The following is a 15,949-nucleotide window of genomic DNA, read 5'->3' as shown; positions in this document are numbered from 1 at the left end:
ATTCAGTTGTTTCATAGGATCAGATACATTGTGCACACCTTGCGGTTACCTGAAATGTGCTGATTAAAAACAAGCCATGACTTGGTAACAAAGGAGGATTAAAAACAGGTTACAGGAAAGACAAAGCAGAATCTGACAGCCCCCCCGACCTGCTTTGACTGAAACTATAAATTGCCTTGTGACACATACTGTACCACAGCAGTCTCAGCCTCAGCTTTCTTACCTTCCTTTAAATAATTAAACTTTTCAAGTTATCCAGGATGTTTTATTCAATTTCTCTGGATATAGTTGAGCTTACAGCTAGTAGAAACCCCATAATTACTCTAAGTCCTCCACACTAGCTCAGCATTTTGCAAGCAGATAGCTGAATTTTGTATGACAGCTGATCATTGGCACTGGTCTGAGGGCTCTTGTTTCTTATCTGGCAATAAACGAGCTGAAATCCCCTCTTGCAACAGTATGCAACCTGCAGAACCGCATAAATATTATGTCTCCCTAGGAACACAATAGTCATATTTATTTCTTTATTTTGGGACTGTTTTTTCCATGTCAAATGCAGAGAGGAAGGTTTCGATCTCTCGCAGGAGCGGATTGCAACATGTTTCAGGCCTCTGGTGAATAGATTAAAGGCTGGCGAGCTCCATCTTTTGTTGAACCACGCTCTCATACCCAAACACAGACCCAAAGCCTCCGAACACTCTCAAAACTATACTCTTTAAGCATGCATGGCTCTGAGCGCTGTGCCACTGGACTGACAGATGGTACCAGGAGGCTGGTGTTGCGTCCCTGTGACGGCTCACCCGGAGCCCCATCCACAGTGCTCAGCATCACCACACTGCTCAGCGTGACACATGGGCTACCAGCCCTTCAGCTCCCAGGAATAGATAGCTTCTATTGACGTGGCCAAGGTCAGGTTCCTCACTGCCACAGTCAAAGGGCATCAATGAGCAGCATCGGAAAGGTTGTAGTCAAAAAATGACATCCATTCTTGACTCTCTTAAAATTATTTTTCTTGGAAATTGTTTGTCCATAAGTAGTTCAGTTAAAGCACATAGAATGGATGGATTCCACAAATAAGTTACACCAGAATCTTAAAAACGTCCTCCAAACCAACAAGTCCTCCAAAGCATAAGATGATATGGGTAGTTTATTCCTACCTTCTATAGGAGAGTTTTCCATCCTCATATCTAAACCGGAAAACCTAACGGTCGCGGATTCAAACAAGTCAATGTTGTGAAAGGGTTGCAGTTTGGTTAGGTTTTAGGCACCAAGACTATTTTTGAAAAAGATTGTGGTTTGGGGGAAAATCAGACATTACTTCACTTCTGGGATACGCACGTGGCACTGAACGCTGAAGTAGCTCCGTTTGTTCTGTCTGTTCCGTAAAGGTTGTTTTAACCCTTGCACTACCCCAACCTGCTTCCTCATGAGGAACTTGGTGCTCTAAAGGCTCTGACACACCAACCCGATTATCGGCCGTCGGACAGTCTGGCGAGGTCGGTGAACCGAGTCTGTTTGGTGTGTTCCGTGTCGTCGTCAGTCAGAGGAGGAGCCGTCGGCGTTCATTTGAGCCGTTTTGACTTGTTGAATCGGCCAGTGGGCAGTCGGACTCAATGACCAATTACCAGAAATGACGAGCGGGATGAGCGTGACGCACGCACGCCTCTCAAAATCTCTTTTAAACTGACCTTTGTCGATCTGAAATGAAGACAGAGTCAGCAACTGCATGGCCTATTTCTCGCTTAAACACGTTTCGGTAAACTATTTTCGTAAAAAATATGAGCTCGTTTTTCTATCTCAGTTAAACTTTTGCTTAGGCTGTTTTAAGGGCAAGAAAGCCATTCTGAAGCACTTAGTGCATGATGCAAAGGGAATTGAAAGCAAATGCAGCATAAACAAAAGGTTTTACCTTCTTAGTTAACAACAAATGTCTACTGTAAAACATAATGGAACTGTGTATGTGTATGTGTCTGTGACTTGGGTTAAACAGTGTCCGATGGGAACTTTTGTTTCAGCATGTTTGTAAGAATTCCCTATTTGTGCTGTGTAATGGCAGCAGATGAGAGCAGACTGAAATATCGGTTAGCTACATGTTTATGCCTGTTAAACAGGTGTAGCCTATTGGCTTGTTTCTCCTCTTCTTCTGGCTTTCTGGCAGACTACATGCCTTGCGGCACACAGGTCAGCTTAAAGCCCAGACACACAGAGCCGATAATCGGCCGTTGGACAGTCTGGCGAGGTCAGTGACTCAAGTCTGTTCGGTGTGTTCCGTGCCGTCGTCCGTCCGAGGGGCCGTCGTCCTTCATTTTGGCCGATTTGACATGTATAATCGGCGGGGCGGGCACTGCCGGCAGTCGGACTCAAATGACCCATCTGATTGGTAGAGTGCTAACCCGGAAACGGGGAGCGGAATGAGCGTGACTAGAGTCTCTCAAAATCTGACGAAAATCTTTTAAACTGACCTTTGTCGATCTGACATGAAGACAGCTACTGCATGGCCTATTTCTCGCTTAAAATGTTTTCAGAAACACGTTTCGGTGAATTATTTTAGTACAATATGAGATCGTATTCTGAACGAGCCGCCATGACAGTCTGTCTTTGAATTTCCGGAGAAATAAGACCCATCTGACGTGTTCGTCCAATCAGCTGCCGGTTTTCATTTTTGGGTGACAATATAGATTAGCGCCGCCTGCTGTTATGGAGATGTATTACGTCTCGTCGCTTTGGTGTGTTCTGAGGCACTTTTTTGACCAATTTGGGGTGACTGATCAGCCCAACTGCCTTTTCTGCCGATGTTTGGCCATTTTCACCTTGCCTTTCAGGGCTTCCGTACAAACAAATTCTTTTGGAACAATAACATTCTTGAATAAACATTCTGCTTACTACTAATCTAGGCGTTGACAGTGGCTGAATCACTTTTAATCAACACAGAAAATACATATCAGCAGTTATTCTTTCATCTCTAAGATGATCAGTATATAATACATACAGTACATGTGAGCCTCTCGTGCAGCAGGAGTCACTTTCAAGTGATTCTGAGCTTCTAAGCTCATTAAATGTTAATCAAGAAATCTATTTTCAGATCACACGGAGATCTGTCATGAGGATTTCAGGCCAGCTAGGAGGCCACTGCTTCTGTGTAGTGAGCGATGAGTGAACCTTTATCTAAGCTCAAACACACTTTACATTTCCAAAAAAAAAAAAAAAAAAAAATTTTTTTTTTTTTTTTTGCCAAATGAAGGATGCACACATGACAGTGATCTAACAAAATCTCCACTGCACTTCTCAAGAAGGTTCAGTTTTGAATTTGAACTAAGAACTACTCTTGACTAGAGTCCATTTTTAAATGGCACAGAGGCAGTGGTGAGGCAACCCACTCTCACTATGGCTTTTTGCAACACATCCACTGTCCTTTCCATTATTCATGATTGTTTTCTCAGACAGTGCCTTGAACCATGATGAGTACTCCTGTCTGTCTTCTCCAGAAAGAGCCCTCTGGAACGAGAGAGAAAGAGTGCATGAGCTGCACACACTAGAAGGCCTGTTTTCATCTGCGTTTGGAGAAAAACAGATGTCCAGTAGTCTGGAGTTTAGTAGTCACAATGTTTAATAGTCTGGGTCTCAGTGAAGATGGTAAAAGGGAGCTAGTGAATGAGCCCTACTGTGGATGCACTTATGGAACAAAATTAATTCTCTGTATTAACTTGGCACCATTCAGCCTGTCATTACATCATCTGACAAGATTTATTTCTCTCTAGTTTCTGTCAAGAACTTTTCTACTGAGGTTTACTTTGTGGCAAAGTGTATCTAACTTCAAAATACCAGTTGCTTTTCTTTCACAAGCATTGCAGTTTCTACTTAAATTTAAATATACAAAAGGCTAACTGTGCTACATTTAAAAATACATACAAAAATACTAAGACTGAATTACACTACACTTACAGGACCATACTACCTCAAAAACAACAACATTTCTGGCCCATTAAGAACAAATATTGTGCATGTTACATTAATAGTTAACTAAGTATTAAAGGCACGGTTGATAACCCCCCAAGGAGATGCTACTTTCAAATCTTGCTACCTTTTTTAACGTTACCTGCCTTTAATGTAAAACTATTAATAGTTATCCCTCCCCCTTTAAGTACAACACCACCACCATAAAAATAATCATCATCATCCACATGCATTGTATATGTTGAAACTCTTACACACTTATTAGCTTTAATAAGTCACACACACACACACACACACACACACACACACACACACACACACACACATATATATATATATATATATATATATATATATATACAGTGGCACTCATAAGTTTATGAACCCATGCTAAAGTTGAGTAAAAAGAGGAATAAAAAAATAATCTTTTGGAAATTGATCTTAATGCCTTAATTAAATTAAAAAAAAATGAGGAAAAATCCAACCTTTAAGGACACCAATTTTCTTTGTGAATGAATAATGTATCGTAAATAAATAAATGTTCTTCCTTAAAATACAGGGGGCATAAGTAAGTACACCCCTATGTTAAATTCCCATAGAGGCAGGCAGATTTTTATTTTTAAAGGCCAGTTATTTCATGGATCCAGGATACTATGCATCCTGATAAAGTTTCCTTGGCCTTTGGAATGAACATACCCTTCACCATACCTAGAGATTGGCATGGGGTACTTTCCATATATATATATATATATATATATATATATATATATACAACATATATTTATGCCTTGATTAAAATGTGAAGATGTATCTCTGAACAGTTGTTAATCAGATTAGCATGAGATAATACAGTCACAAACAGTGTAGTGAACTGCAGGATTCACTCCAAACCCTCAGGCTATGAATCATATTAATGTAATGTGTGCCAGCAGGTGGAAATGACTCACATTTGTTCCCACAGTGAAATATGCTCCACACTGATACTCCTCTCCTGCGCTGTGCTGTGCTCAGGTTGGTGTACGATCCAAGCCATTTTGTTTCCATGCAGGCACCACAAGATGGTCAGATAATCAGTCATTTTTATGCGTATATAACAGTGTGCCTTTTGTATTCCACTGGATAGACAATTTCTTTCTCAGTGAATTATTTTTAATGACTCATACGCTCAAACTCCATTGTTTTGTTGACACGACAACAATATCTGCTCCTGGAAATACAAATAATCTAGTTTTATGCTGTGATAACATGCGCATTTTGTTCGGGGTTTTTAATGCTTCAGTTTTATGGAGATGTTACTGAGTGGTTAGAGTTGTGAGTCTTATTACCTTAAATGAAGACAGGGGGATATAGGAACAAAAAAAAAAGTCAGATATCACTAGAATGTTAAGCAGAATCTCAGCCACAAAGGAGAAACTCTATCTAAGGAAGCACAATGGAAGAAAATATAATGTATGCAAATGAGGGAAACAAAGACCCTATTGTTCTCTCTGCGGTGTGCTGACTCTATCAGATGCCTAGCTATCTTTTCAGCCCATCCTCTGTGCTCCAACTACATTATAATATATCTAAACATTTTGCCTCACCAAGTATTTAAATAAAACAATAAATGAAATGTATGTTACCTGAATGTATCTGCTTGATTTCACAAAGTGATGTGACTGGCTGATTATTGTCAGAATAAAGCATTTGAGATGTTAACACTGTTCTGAAATCAAGCTATTCTACTGAATGAAAACGCTGTCTATTAATAAAAGTAATCATCCTAAATTCCACAAGCTGGTCGAGTGTGCAGCATCTAAAGGCCCTGGAGCGAACTGTAAAATCGAATTAATTTACATAGTGATACTTTGAGCTGCATGTAAATGTAATGCACCCATACTCCATTTAAATTGGATCACAAGACAGCTTTTGAACCAAGTGCAATAATTAAATTCTTGTTATAAAAATGTTTTCTTGTGGGTAAGTCTTCTCTTGAAATTCAAACTGCATTACCATGGAGTTTTTTTTTTTTTTTAAACACTTACCCTATAAATAATAAATGAATGAAATGAAGGTGAGGTGAAGGTACCCAGTGTTTCTTATCCCCATTGTGTTGTGTTTTGCAGCTTCAAGGATCTTTGCGAAGAAAGATTGAGGGACACGCACCAGGACACGCACCAAAGCAGAATGGGCTCTCCTGTGGTTTCTCTGGATCCGACTTTAAGCGGGTCCGTGTGGATACTAGTGGTCTGGGACACGGGCCCTGCAACCATAACTTAACACAGTCTCATTCTCTGCAAGGGTCCTCAACCATGGGCATGCAGAGGAAGAATTACATGATGCCCCATGGAGTGGGCTCAGACATATTCAACATGACCCTGAAAGAAATGAAAAAAGAGCCCATTGAGGTCCAATCTTGTGGCCAGTCGAACGCAGAGATGATTTTTGATTTCAAAGACGAAGGTGGTGGTCAGATTGACCCAGAGCTCCAGGATCTTTTTGATGAGCTGACAAAGACAGTGCCAACGCTGAACGACCTGGAGTTTGAGAAGATGCTGAAGCAGGATGATACATTCGGTTTGGATCTAGGCCGGCCAAGCTCAGCAGGAGCAGCTGCCAGTCTGTGTTCCCCAATGGATAAGCCCATAAAGATGGAGCACTCCCCAGACTTTGGCCAGGTTCATGTTGGCTCGCCGCAGCTTCGACCAGCCTCGGCCGGACCCTCTTTCACGTTGACCAGCACGTCTTCTACTGCCACGTCGCAGAAAACTAACACTCAGGCAGGACACCCCAGAGCATTGCCCTGCTGGCCAGAAATATCCCACGCAGAGCAGCTGAAGCAGATGGCAGCCAACCAGCAACAGCCAAGCTCTCTGCTCCATCACCACCATCAAACACCACCTGCAGGACTGACCAACTGGGCTCCTGCCATGAGCACCCACTCCTCCACCAGCGCCTTCCCCCAGGACAAGGTCTCCAGCCCGGCCCCGCTTAGCCAGCAGAGGATGGGCTCACAGAGTAAAGGGATCAACAACTGCCTCTTCAAGTCAAATGGCCACAATGGCTCCCATCATTTGGACATGAAGGTTCTCAGCACCAAGCCCACGTTGCACTTCAGCCCCAAAGCCCCCCATTCTGCCAACCAACCGATGCCAATCATGGCAGGCTCAGTGAACAAGACTTCAGGCCAGCAGCAGCAGCAGCAGCAGCAGCAGCAGCCACCATCGACTGGCCAGAATCAGCCACATTCAGCTCTCCACTTCCAGAACCAACAGATCTCCACATCAGGTGCTCTTTGTCTGCAACCCAAGCCGGTTCCCGCAGGGCTACCATTCAAACTGTCACAACAACGACAGGTAAGGACTCTGTCCAAAATTACTTTGCACAGGATTGCTCTTAGGTGAAAACGTTGTATCTCCTATGTTTTGAACAAAATGGCCATGTGCATTTGTTGATGACTGAGCAGTTTTCACCATATCCAAAACCTCAATACTTTTTACAACTATAGAAGAGCATGGAATCCAACTGTACTGTAAACATCTAAAATCACCAGATTTGTAGTTGCAAGGTCTTTAAGTGACATATATTTACCTTCATGTAGCTATGTGATTATATGTATGAGTCAGCTAAAGCGCTAATGAGGAAAGGTTACCGACTTTGCTCTTTCTACGGACTAGAACAACAACAGCAGAACTGGCAGCAGCATTGATGTCAATGCTTCGATTTGATTTGATGACTTACTTGGTGGGATCAAGCCTTTCATTCACCATAAAAGAACTCATCTTAACCCAGTAAGTTTACAAGAGAGACTTGCAGTCACTCTGAGAGTCCTGGCATCCGGTTGCCCAGGAGCTCGTTCATGTGCCGCTGAAAAAAAAAAGAGTGGTGCGCGACCTCGGCTGGCGCACTATAAATCCGGGCGTACCGGCAAGATCTACGTCATTTTGACGTCACGATGGCGCGCTAGGTTGGGAACGGCCATTATAATTCAGCTTTTAGTCTTCCTCATCAATCTGTCTGAAACAGCAACAATGCAATGCTGTGTGTTTTAGGACTTTATTTGCATTGTTCTAGCTGCCTGACTGTGCCTTTGTCGTTGTGACTCCCTTGAATATGTATTTCCCCTGAAAGTGTTGACGATGACACAGATTGCCAGAGCATGGTAGATTAACATGCAGGACTTCTAATTTCTCTGCTTGTCATGGTGGCTCCCCGTCAGGGCACAGATATGCACAGCGGGATTTGCTAATTGGAGGTTGTTAGCTAAAAGGGACAAGTGGTGGAAAATGACAGTAATCTGCTTAGCCTGGTGCCGGGGGTTGAATCACTGATTTGTTATGATTGGGGAGATTTAGACCGTCCCCTTCTTTCATTTTTGCTCTAACAGTATCTGTAGCTGTCTTTGTGTGAAATGATAATGTGAGCCACACAAGAGAGCTCTACAGATCAAGGGAAGTGCTTAAGTGACTGGTAGAGGGTGGGAGAGAGGGAGGGAGTCATACAGGCGTGGAGGTAAACAAGGTAGGATGACAAATACGTCGTCACACATGGCTAAAACAGAACCTGTACTGTACCAGAGAGACATTTACACTCTAAACAGGACGTATGGCCGTGTGTGTTCATGGGTTGTCTTAAAACTTCCCTTAAAGTGCTCATATTATGCTTTTTGGATTTTTCCCTTTCCTTTATTGTGTTATATATCTTTTTTGTGCACATTATAGGTTTACAAAATGAAAAAGCCCAAAGTCCACCCCAAAGGGACTTACCATCTCCAACAGAAAACACTGTTCACAAACTGCTCCAAACAGCTCTATTGTAGTCCAGCCTTTACTTCAAAGACAAACGTGCTTCACTTTGTAACACACGTTATAATGCTCACCTAGCTGCTAGCATGGCACTCCCTCATGCTCTGTAACTGACTAGCTAGCAATATTTATTGCACATGTGCTATTCCCAAAAAAGATGGAACAGAAGTGAGATGTCTCACTCTGTAGCTAAAACAGAGAGCTCAACACACAGGGTGAAAAGAGGAGCTGCAGCAATGTGCAGTACAACAAAAATATGGTGTTTTCTGAAAATTAAACCACATAAACCTTTTCTGGTACAACCTCTAAATACAATTATGAACCTGAAAATGAGCATAATATGAGCACTTAAAAAGTGTTTGTGTTATTAGAAGTTTTCTATGAATGTGTGAGGCAGAAATATACAAAACCTTTTAAAATGTGTGAATTTCAGGACTATTTTCTATACACACAATCATTTCATTTTTTTATCAAGTCTATCAACCAAAAAAAAAAAAGTCAATACATTTTTGTTAAGGTACAGTCCCAGTGAAATGTTAACCCATTATGTACTCGTTATGTCAGAATTAGTATTAGTGTCAGCAGTGGTCATAATCAGTAATAATATTTTGTGGTTCTAAACTTTAAAACATAAGCAGTTAAAAAAATGTTTTTTGACAGTTTGACAGTTTGGAAAAATAAGGGGAAGAGACTTAGAAGAGCTGGATATCAAATAATGAAAAAAGCTTGAATGGATATTGATAAATTATTTAAAAAAGCTGCTGAAAGGGCTCCCAGATAGCTCATTTGGTAGAACGTGCGCCCATATATAGAGGTTTACTCCTCGAAGCAGCGGGCCCGGGTTCGACTCCGACCTGTGGCCCTTTGCTGCATGTCATTCCCCTTCTCTCTCCCCTTTCATGTCTTCAGCTGTCCTGTCAAAAATAAAGGCTGAAAATGCCCAAAAAATAATCTTTTTTAAAAAAAAAAGCTGCTGAAAGTAAAAGCTCAGTCACCTTTGGTCTTTAAAATGCTGATGTGACATGCAGCTGTGCTCAGGTGTAGAAGGGGTACAGGCTTGGTGAGACAGCTTTCCCAAGGACATTGTGTTTTAATGTGCACTTTGTTTGAACAAATAATATATGTAAACATGAAGCTGGGTGTATGAAAGCGTAGGAATTGAGAAGAAGAAATAAGAGCCACCATGGTTTTAGAACAAGTGTTTAAAAAAAGGCTGATATTGGTGTTTGTCTTTTGCAGTCAGCATTGACAGGGTTAAAAGTCTAGCAAATGAGGAAGGGGTAGCTCACAGAGAGGAGAAAAGAGTGGAGCCTTTTCCCACAATGAATTGAATTAGTAATGGCAGAGAAATAAAGGTCCTGCAAGAGGGCCCTGATCCCCTGTGTAACACTAGCAAGTAGCAGTGGGCTTCCTCCCACTGAGTGAAGCCATGGAGCCTTTTTAAAACAGCCAGAGACGTGAGCTTTGGTGCTTGTTTGAAGCTTCTTACAGTTTTAATAATCGGTTGCTGAGTCAAACATTTCCAATTCACCACTCTGCAACTCTCTAGCTATGAGGACATGCACGCACGCACGCACGCACGCACGCACACACACACACACACACGCACACACACACACACACACACACACACACACACGTGCCTTTCACTATCTTTGTGGGGACCTGTCATTGACATAATGCATTCCCTAGCCCCTTACCCTAACCTTAACCATCACAACTACTAATCTTAACCCTTACCCTCACCCTAACCATAACCTAACAACCTCCTACAACCAAGTCTTAACCCTCAAACAGCCCTTTAAACTTGTTGGGTCCAGCATTTTGGCCCCACAAAGCTGTCGGGACCCCACAAGTATACTGGACTCACGGTTTTTGGACCTCACGATTATATATGGACACCCCCCCCACACACACACACACACACACACACACACACACACACACTCAAAGTATGGATCTCACAGTAGAGGACACTAAGGCATTATGAAACCTGAGTTACTGTGGTTGGTTAGCAATGCTATTTCAAGGACAAAATGTAGCTAGTCCCATCAGTAGTGGAGCTGTATGTTGTATTTAAGATGAAAGGAAAAAAAACTGACTTTTAGGGTTCCATGACCGTGTAAATAGCAAAATAAAACACAATCCTGGTGTAGTAACAAGTACAGGTCTTTGTTATGTATTATGTCTGAAATGAAAGTGATTCCTAATTCTGGTAACTGAATGCAATACAGCCATCATACAGAAAGGACTATTTTAAAAGAATATTTAAGCGACATGTTTTGAGCACAAACTGAGAACACTGTGTTTGAGTTATTAACTCATCTCTTAATTACATTTTTAACATTCATTTTCACAATGGGGATTATTCAAAGGCATCCTTTTTTAGATTTATACATTTAATTGTATCTATTTATAATTTGAAGCATCTAAATGATTCATGACAAGTTGAGTCATAACAAAGAATTTACAGTTTTTTGTATATTTGACTTTCAATCCCTCTAGCGGTACACAATGTACTAATATGCTTGTATTTTTAATTATACTTAAACATTTACATTCAGATTCACAGACAATCTTATCCAAACTAACTTACACTTCTGCTCAACATAAGACAGTGCTGTTAGATCAAGTGAAGACATTTGGCAGCAATTTCATCATCCCAGTGATTCGCTTCAGCTCATACAGATTTCCATTTAAATGCTACACAAGAGCTTGTACTTTGCTCCCTGCAGAACAGAGTGCTCTCCTTACTGAAAATGCAGTACCCAAACTTACAACTGCAACTTAAAATAAAGGTTTGCTTGCAGTAAATAATGACTCCTCAACTTTTGTTGATGATCTTGTGGCACCACATCCCTCAGTTAGGATAAGAGTGGGGCTACGGGGGTTGAGCCTACCAGGTCACTCCGCCAGTGCTGTGAAGGGAGTACTTGTTTCCTGGGAAAGGGAGCCGCGGCCAAGTCCAGATGCCGAGGCACTCCCCAGGGACAGTGTCCTGAGTCCAGACTGGAGGAAGTGCAGTGTGAGAGCCGGGAAGGCTGGGCCTGGATCACTGTCAGCTGCCTGCAATGCCGCAGGATGGGAGACTAAATCACTCCGCTCCTTCTCTGAGGCCTGGGCCACATGTGGTATTCATTAACAACAAGCTTGTGAAGAATGAAAGAGGGGAGGGCATGGAAAACAGCTTCATGACACATCGGGATGACAGGAAGGATTACTCAGTTGTACATGCTAAAACACCCCTCATTGGGTTTTTCTTACAACAAAGATGGAATAAGCCCTCTCCAGTGTACCTCTGTAGGGAAAATGTCTATGATGGTCACAATTTCTCACAGTCTCGATAACTGGATACAGTGAATCAAAGCCAGTGACTGCTTTCTGGAGTAACAGGAGAAAACACTGTTGCCATGCTTGGTTTGCTGTGTGGGTTGAAGTCGGCGAGAAGGCGAATATTAGCTCATGTGAAATGACTTGTGACTCCTGATGAGTTTCAACTTCCCTCATTCTCCAACCCTGTCTCGTTAGTTCTCCAAATTTCAGCCCCATTCATTATCACACACACACACACACACACACACACACACACACACACACACGCACACACTTCCCTCTCTATTTTCTGTTTTTTTTTCTCTCTGGGTTCACAAAGTCACCACCCTGTAGAGATTCATCCTCTGCAAAGAATCTGTCCTCTAAGTTTCTGCTAAATGCACTGATTTCTAATCCATTTCACCCTGGGAACATTTTAAGTCAACACAACGACTGACATTGTATACACAGCGTGTGTTGACTTGGATTTGGTGCACATTAACCTCCCTTATGACAAATGCTTGCACTTGGTTGAATCTTGACCATAGTGAGAGTGTCCTTGTGTCCGCGAGAAAGATAGGTTTTACTTGGAGCGCTTGGATGGTCTTCACAGCTGCCTAAATAAGCTAAGAAATATGCATTACAAGGACATATAACATCTCATACACCCGTGGTGGTGAAAGCTTATCCGCAAATGCATACGTTCAGGACAAGACTTCAAACCAAAAGCTAGTTTGGCTATCTCAATTTGGTTTGAGTGCTGCCGACTACAACATTTTAATCAGTGTGATAGTGTCAGGAGCCAAATGGGTTTCTAGTGGATAGAATGCCTCCCTGCCAAACACAACACAGTGATCAGTAAAGGAGAGCTTATTAAATGGAGGTAGTCATGGTGCTGGCGCTTAACTCCCCATTGGCACACATTTCCTGCTGTCTCAGGGATTCTTTCCACTCTCTTTAGACACAATTATCAAGGGAGAAGCAGGCCTTGAGGAGGGCTCGCACTCCCCCCTCCAAAAAAAGCCTCTCTCCAAGTCTCCCTTTTTCATCTGCAGAGGGAGTAGCCTTGACCACATTGGTTGAATAGCATCTTTGAAACAGATCTATGATGTCTTGTATAGTTTCGCCCTCTAGCGGTCAATTTATATTATTGCATTATTTTAGTTTTTTTTTGTTTGTTTTTTTTACCTCAACAGCTTTCCCTTTGGCTCCCATCTCTAGGCATTAATCAGAGAATAGATAAAAAGACGTATTTGAAAATGAAAAAAGTAGGTCTACATTAATGTTTTACCATCATATGTCTCTTTTTCTAAGGGTGTTCCTCCTGGTCCGAGGCTCCCCACCAATGGAAGCTTAGGAGTCCTGTCAGCCCAGTCCCAGCCACGGCCCCCAGCACCCAACAACCAGCAGAAAGGCCCGGCCAAAAGTCAGGCCATGCAGAGACAGCTTAATCAACAACAGCACACCATTGGCAATTCAGTAAGCTGCATCTTACATCGTACAGCTTTTGCTAATTAATAAGCAGTTCAGACTGTGAGAATTTGGTAGAATTGATCAATCATATAACCAGTATTCCCAATTTTGTCTTTCCTTTTTCAAGGACAAAGACAATGCACATGATCAGTTCAATCGTCATCTCACAAGACCGCCGCCTGATTACAAGCAGTCGAGAAGTATGGTGGGAGTTCAGCAAGGAAACATCTTCACAGGTATTGTACAGTTCTGAGAAGTCAGAAATGCTTTACATGCTTGATGAGTGACCATACTTATAATCAGTTTTTCTTGCTATCTCTTTAGGTTCAAACTCATCCCAGTCTTCCAGCAATGGCCCTGAGAATGACCTCCAGTCCATGCCTTGTCAACTCCCCAGTGGGTCTGGTCCAAAGATGATTCCTTCACCATCGGACCGCAGATTTGGTATCAGGACCGATTGCCGTCCGAGTTCTTGTATCGGCCCATTCCAGCAGCATAACAATCAGAATCGAATTGGACTAAATCAAAATAAAGCTAGGTTCCTGGGGCCGAGCACGCATGGAAATTCTTTTGGGATGAACAATGTAGCAGGTGTACAACACACAAGAACGACAGCTGACCTGCATTCCTCAGGGGTACCAGGACAGGCTCTCGGAGGCTTGATGAAAAATGTCAACATGGGCTGGGGCTCAGCCAACAAGCAAGTGACAACTGGACTTGGTGTTAGGGGGATACTCAATCCTCTACAGTCTCAGGGGGCGCAGCTGGACATGCCAAACCATCCGTACCAACAGAGGCATATCGGCCCTCCCAACCAGTTAGCACCAGACATTGGGATGCTCCCTCTTAACCCTTCGATGAGAGACACAGGCCCACGCCCAGGACAGCCAATGATGGGGTCTCCATCAGCAGTGGGAAACCTGAACCAGGCCTCTCCTGAACAGAGGGTACCAGCAGGCAACTTTGCAGAGCCCAGTCCCAGCTCGAGCAGCTACCAGAATAACCGGGCCAACCGACTGACCTTTGACTTCCTCCCCGAGGGAGACAACACAGTTCCAGGGATCAACACAGACTCAGACTTCATAGACTCTCTCCTCAAGTCGGGCTCTGGGAATGATGATTGGATGAAAGATATAAATTTGGATGAGATTCTGGGCAGTCACTCTTGAATTTGGGTCACAGATTGCTAAAAATCAACCCGCTACTTAAAGTATAGAGGTTATGGATGTAAGGTGCAAGGGGTAACATTTGTAAATAATGTTAAAATGGAATTTTATAAACTCATATTATTTGTTATCCAAGTATACTGTATTGTTTTGTATTGCATTTACTGTGAACTGAATTTGTGTTCTGTCCTTAGTACTCTGCATATTTTATTCCTGGTATATTGGCCAAGAAATAACTTTTCTTTGCAGTTACATTTTGTGTGGTCTGTTTGTCATACTCATGCTGTAGTGCTGTCGTATAGGATACAATACCAAATTCACACTGTGAAAAGAAAACATCGCTGTGTTGCTTTCAAGTTCATCTTGGTATTCCAAGTTAAGTTTCTAAATCTGCATCCACTATTTAGCATGATACGGTATTTACAATCAGACGTTTTGCTACCATACACAGAATCTTGCCACGACAAATGTTTTCTCACTTATTGTTTAAGCGTTTTCATCTGTGGTAGTTTTTGATGCAATTTAAGTAATGTAACCATTCTTTTTTCATGTGGTATTTAATAACTATTGGGATAGTAATGAGACATTATAATACATGTAATTAATAAAATGATTTGAAAAGTTTGAAGTTTTTGTTTTCTTCTTGAAGAGATGCTTTGTTTTGCTTGATCTCTGTGGCTTACTATATTATTGAAATATAGTTATTGTATCATAATTAACTTTAATTGAAATAGCTGTAATTTGTTTCTTAGTTAATAAACAAAAAAGTATGTCATGATGCCAATATGGACATCTATACATATCAGTGACAATTTGCTTTAAAGCAGCCATATTATGCTCATTTTGAGGTTCATAATTGTATTTTAAGGTTGTACCAGAATAGGTTTACATGGTTTAATTTTCAAAAAACACCATATTTTTGTTGTACTGCACCGCTCTCGCTCACTACTGCAGATCCTCTTTTCAGCTGGTCTCTGTTTTAGCTACAGAGTAAGACCTCTTTTCTCCTTCTTCTTCTGTACTATCTTTGATTGCACTCGCACATGCCCAGTAGCTCAGATGTAGATCATGTCAGCTAGCTAGCTACATAGACAGTAAAAGAAAGGCTGTTTCTACACCTTCGGTCAGTTACAAGGCAGGATTAGCTGGGAGACTTCTAAATGAGGGCCCACATGTAAGTAGTTCTTTTGAAGATTATGGTGAACTTGTGTGTGTTGTAGCAGTGCTTTGCTATTGAGAACGAGGTAGCATGCTAGCGTT

The 15,949-nt window shown here is 41.9% G+C and overlaps 1 protein-coding gene across 1 annotated transcript in view; it reads left to right on the top strand.

Moving 5' to 3' along the window:
• The window catches only part of zmp:0000001236 (mastermind-like protein 2), a 43,179-nt gene extending 27,869 nt beyond the window's left edge, over nucleotides 1-15,310 (top strand). The window contains exons 2-5 of the mRNA XM_031297528.2: nucleotides 6,060-7,289; nucleotides 13,365-13,529; nucleotides 13,651-13,759; nucleotides 13,848-15,310. Of these exons, the coding sequence (XP_031153388.1) occupies nucleotides 6,060-7,289; nucleotides 13,365-13,529; nucleotides 13,651-13,759; nucleotides 13,848-14,692 (2,349 nt within the window). The 3' untranslated portion in view covers nucleotides 14,693-15,310. The remainder of the gene's footprint in view (nucleotides 1-6,059; nucleotides 7,290-13,364; nucleotides 13,530-13,650; nucleotides 13,760-13,847) is intronic.
• The last annotated feature ends 639 nt before the right edge of the window (nucleotides 15,311-15,949 follow it).

Source organism: Sander lucioperca, chromosome 5 (genome assembly GCF_008315115.2).
Source record: "Sander lucioperca isolate FBNREF2018 chromosome 5, SLUC_FBN_1.2, whole genome shotgun sequence".
NCBI classification, from domain to species: domain Eukaryota; kingdom Metazoa; phylum Chordata; class Actinopteri; order Perciformes; family Percidae; genus Sander; species Sander lucioperca.
Note: the sequence above shows the minus strand (reverse complement) of the source record. Positions and strands in the feature narration are given on the sequence as shown.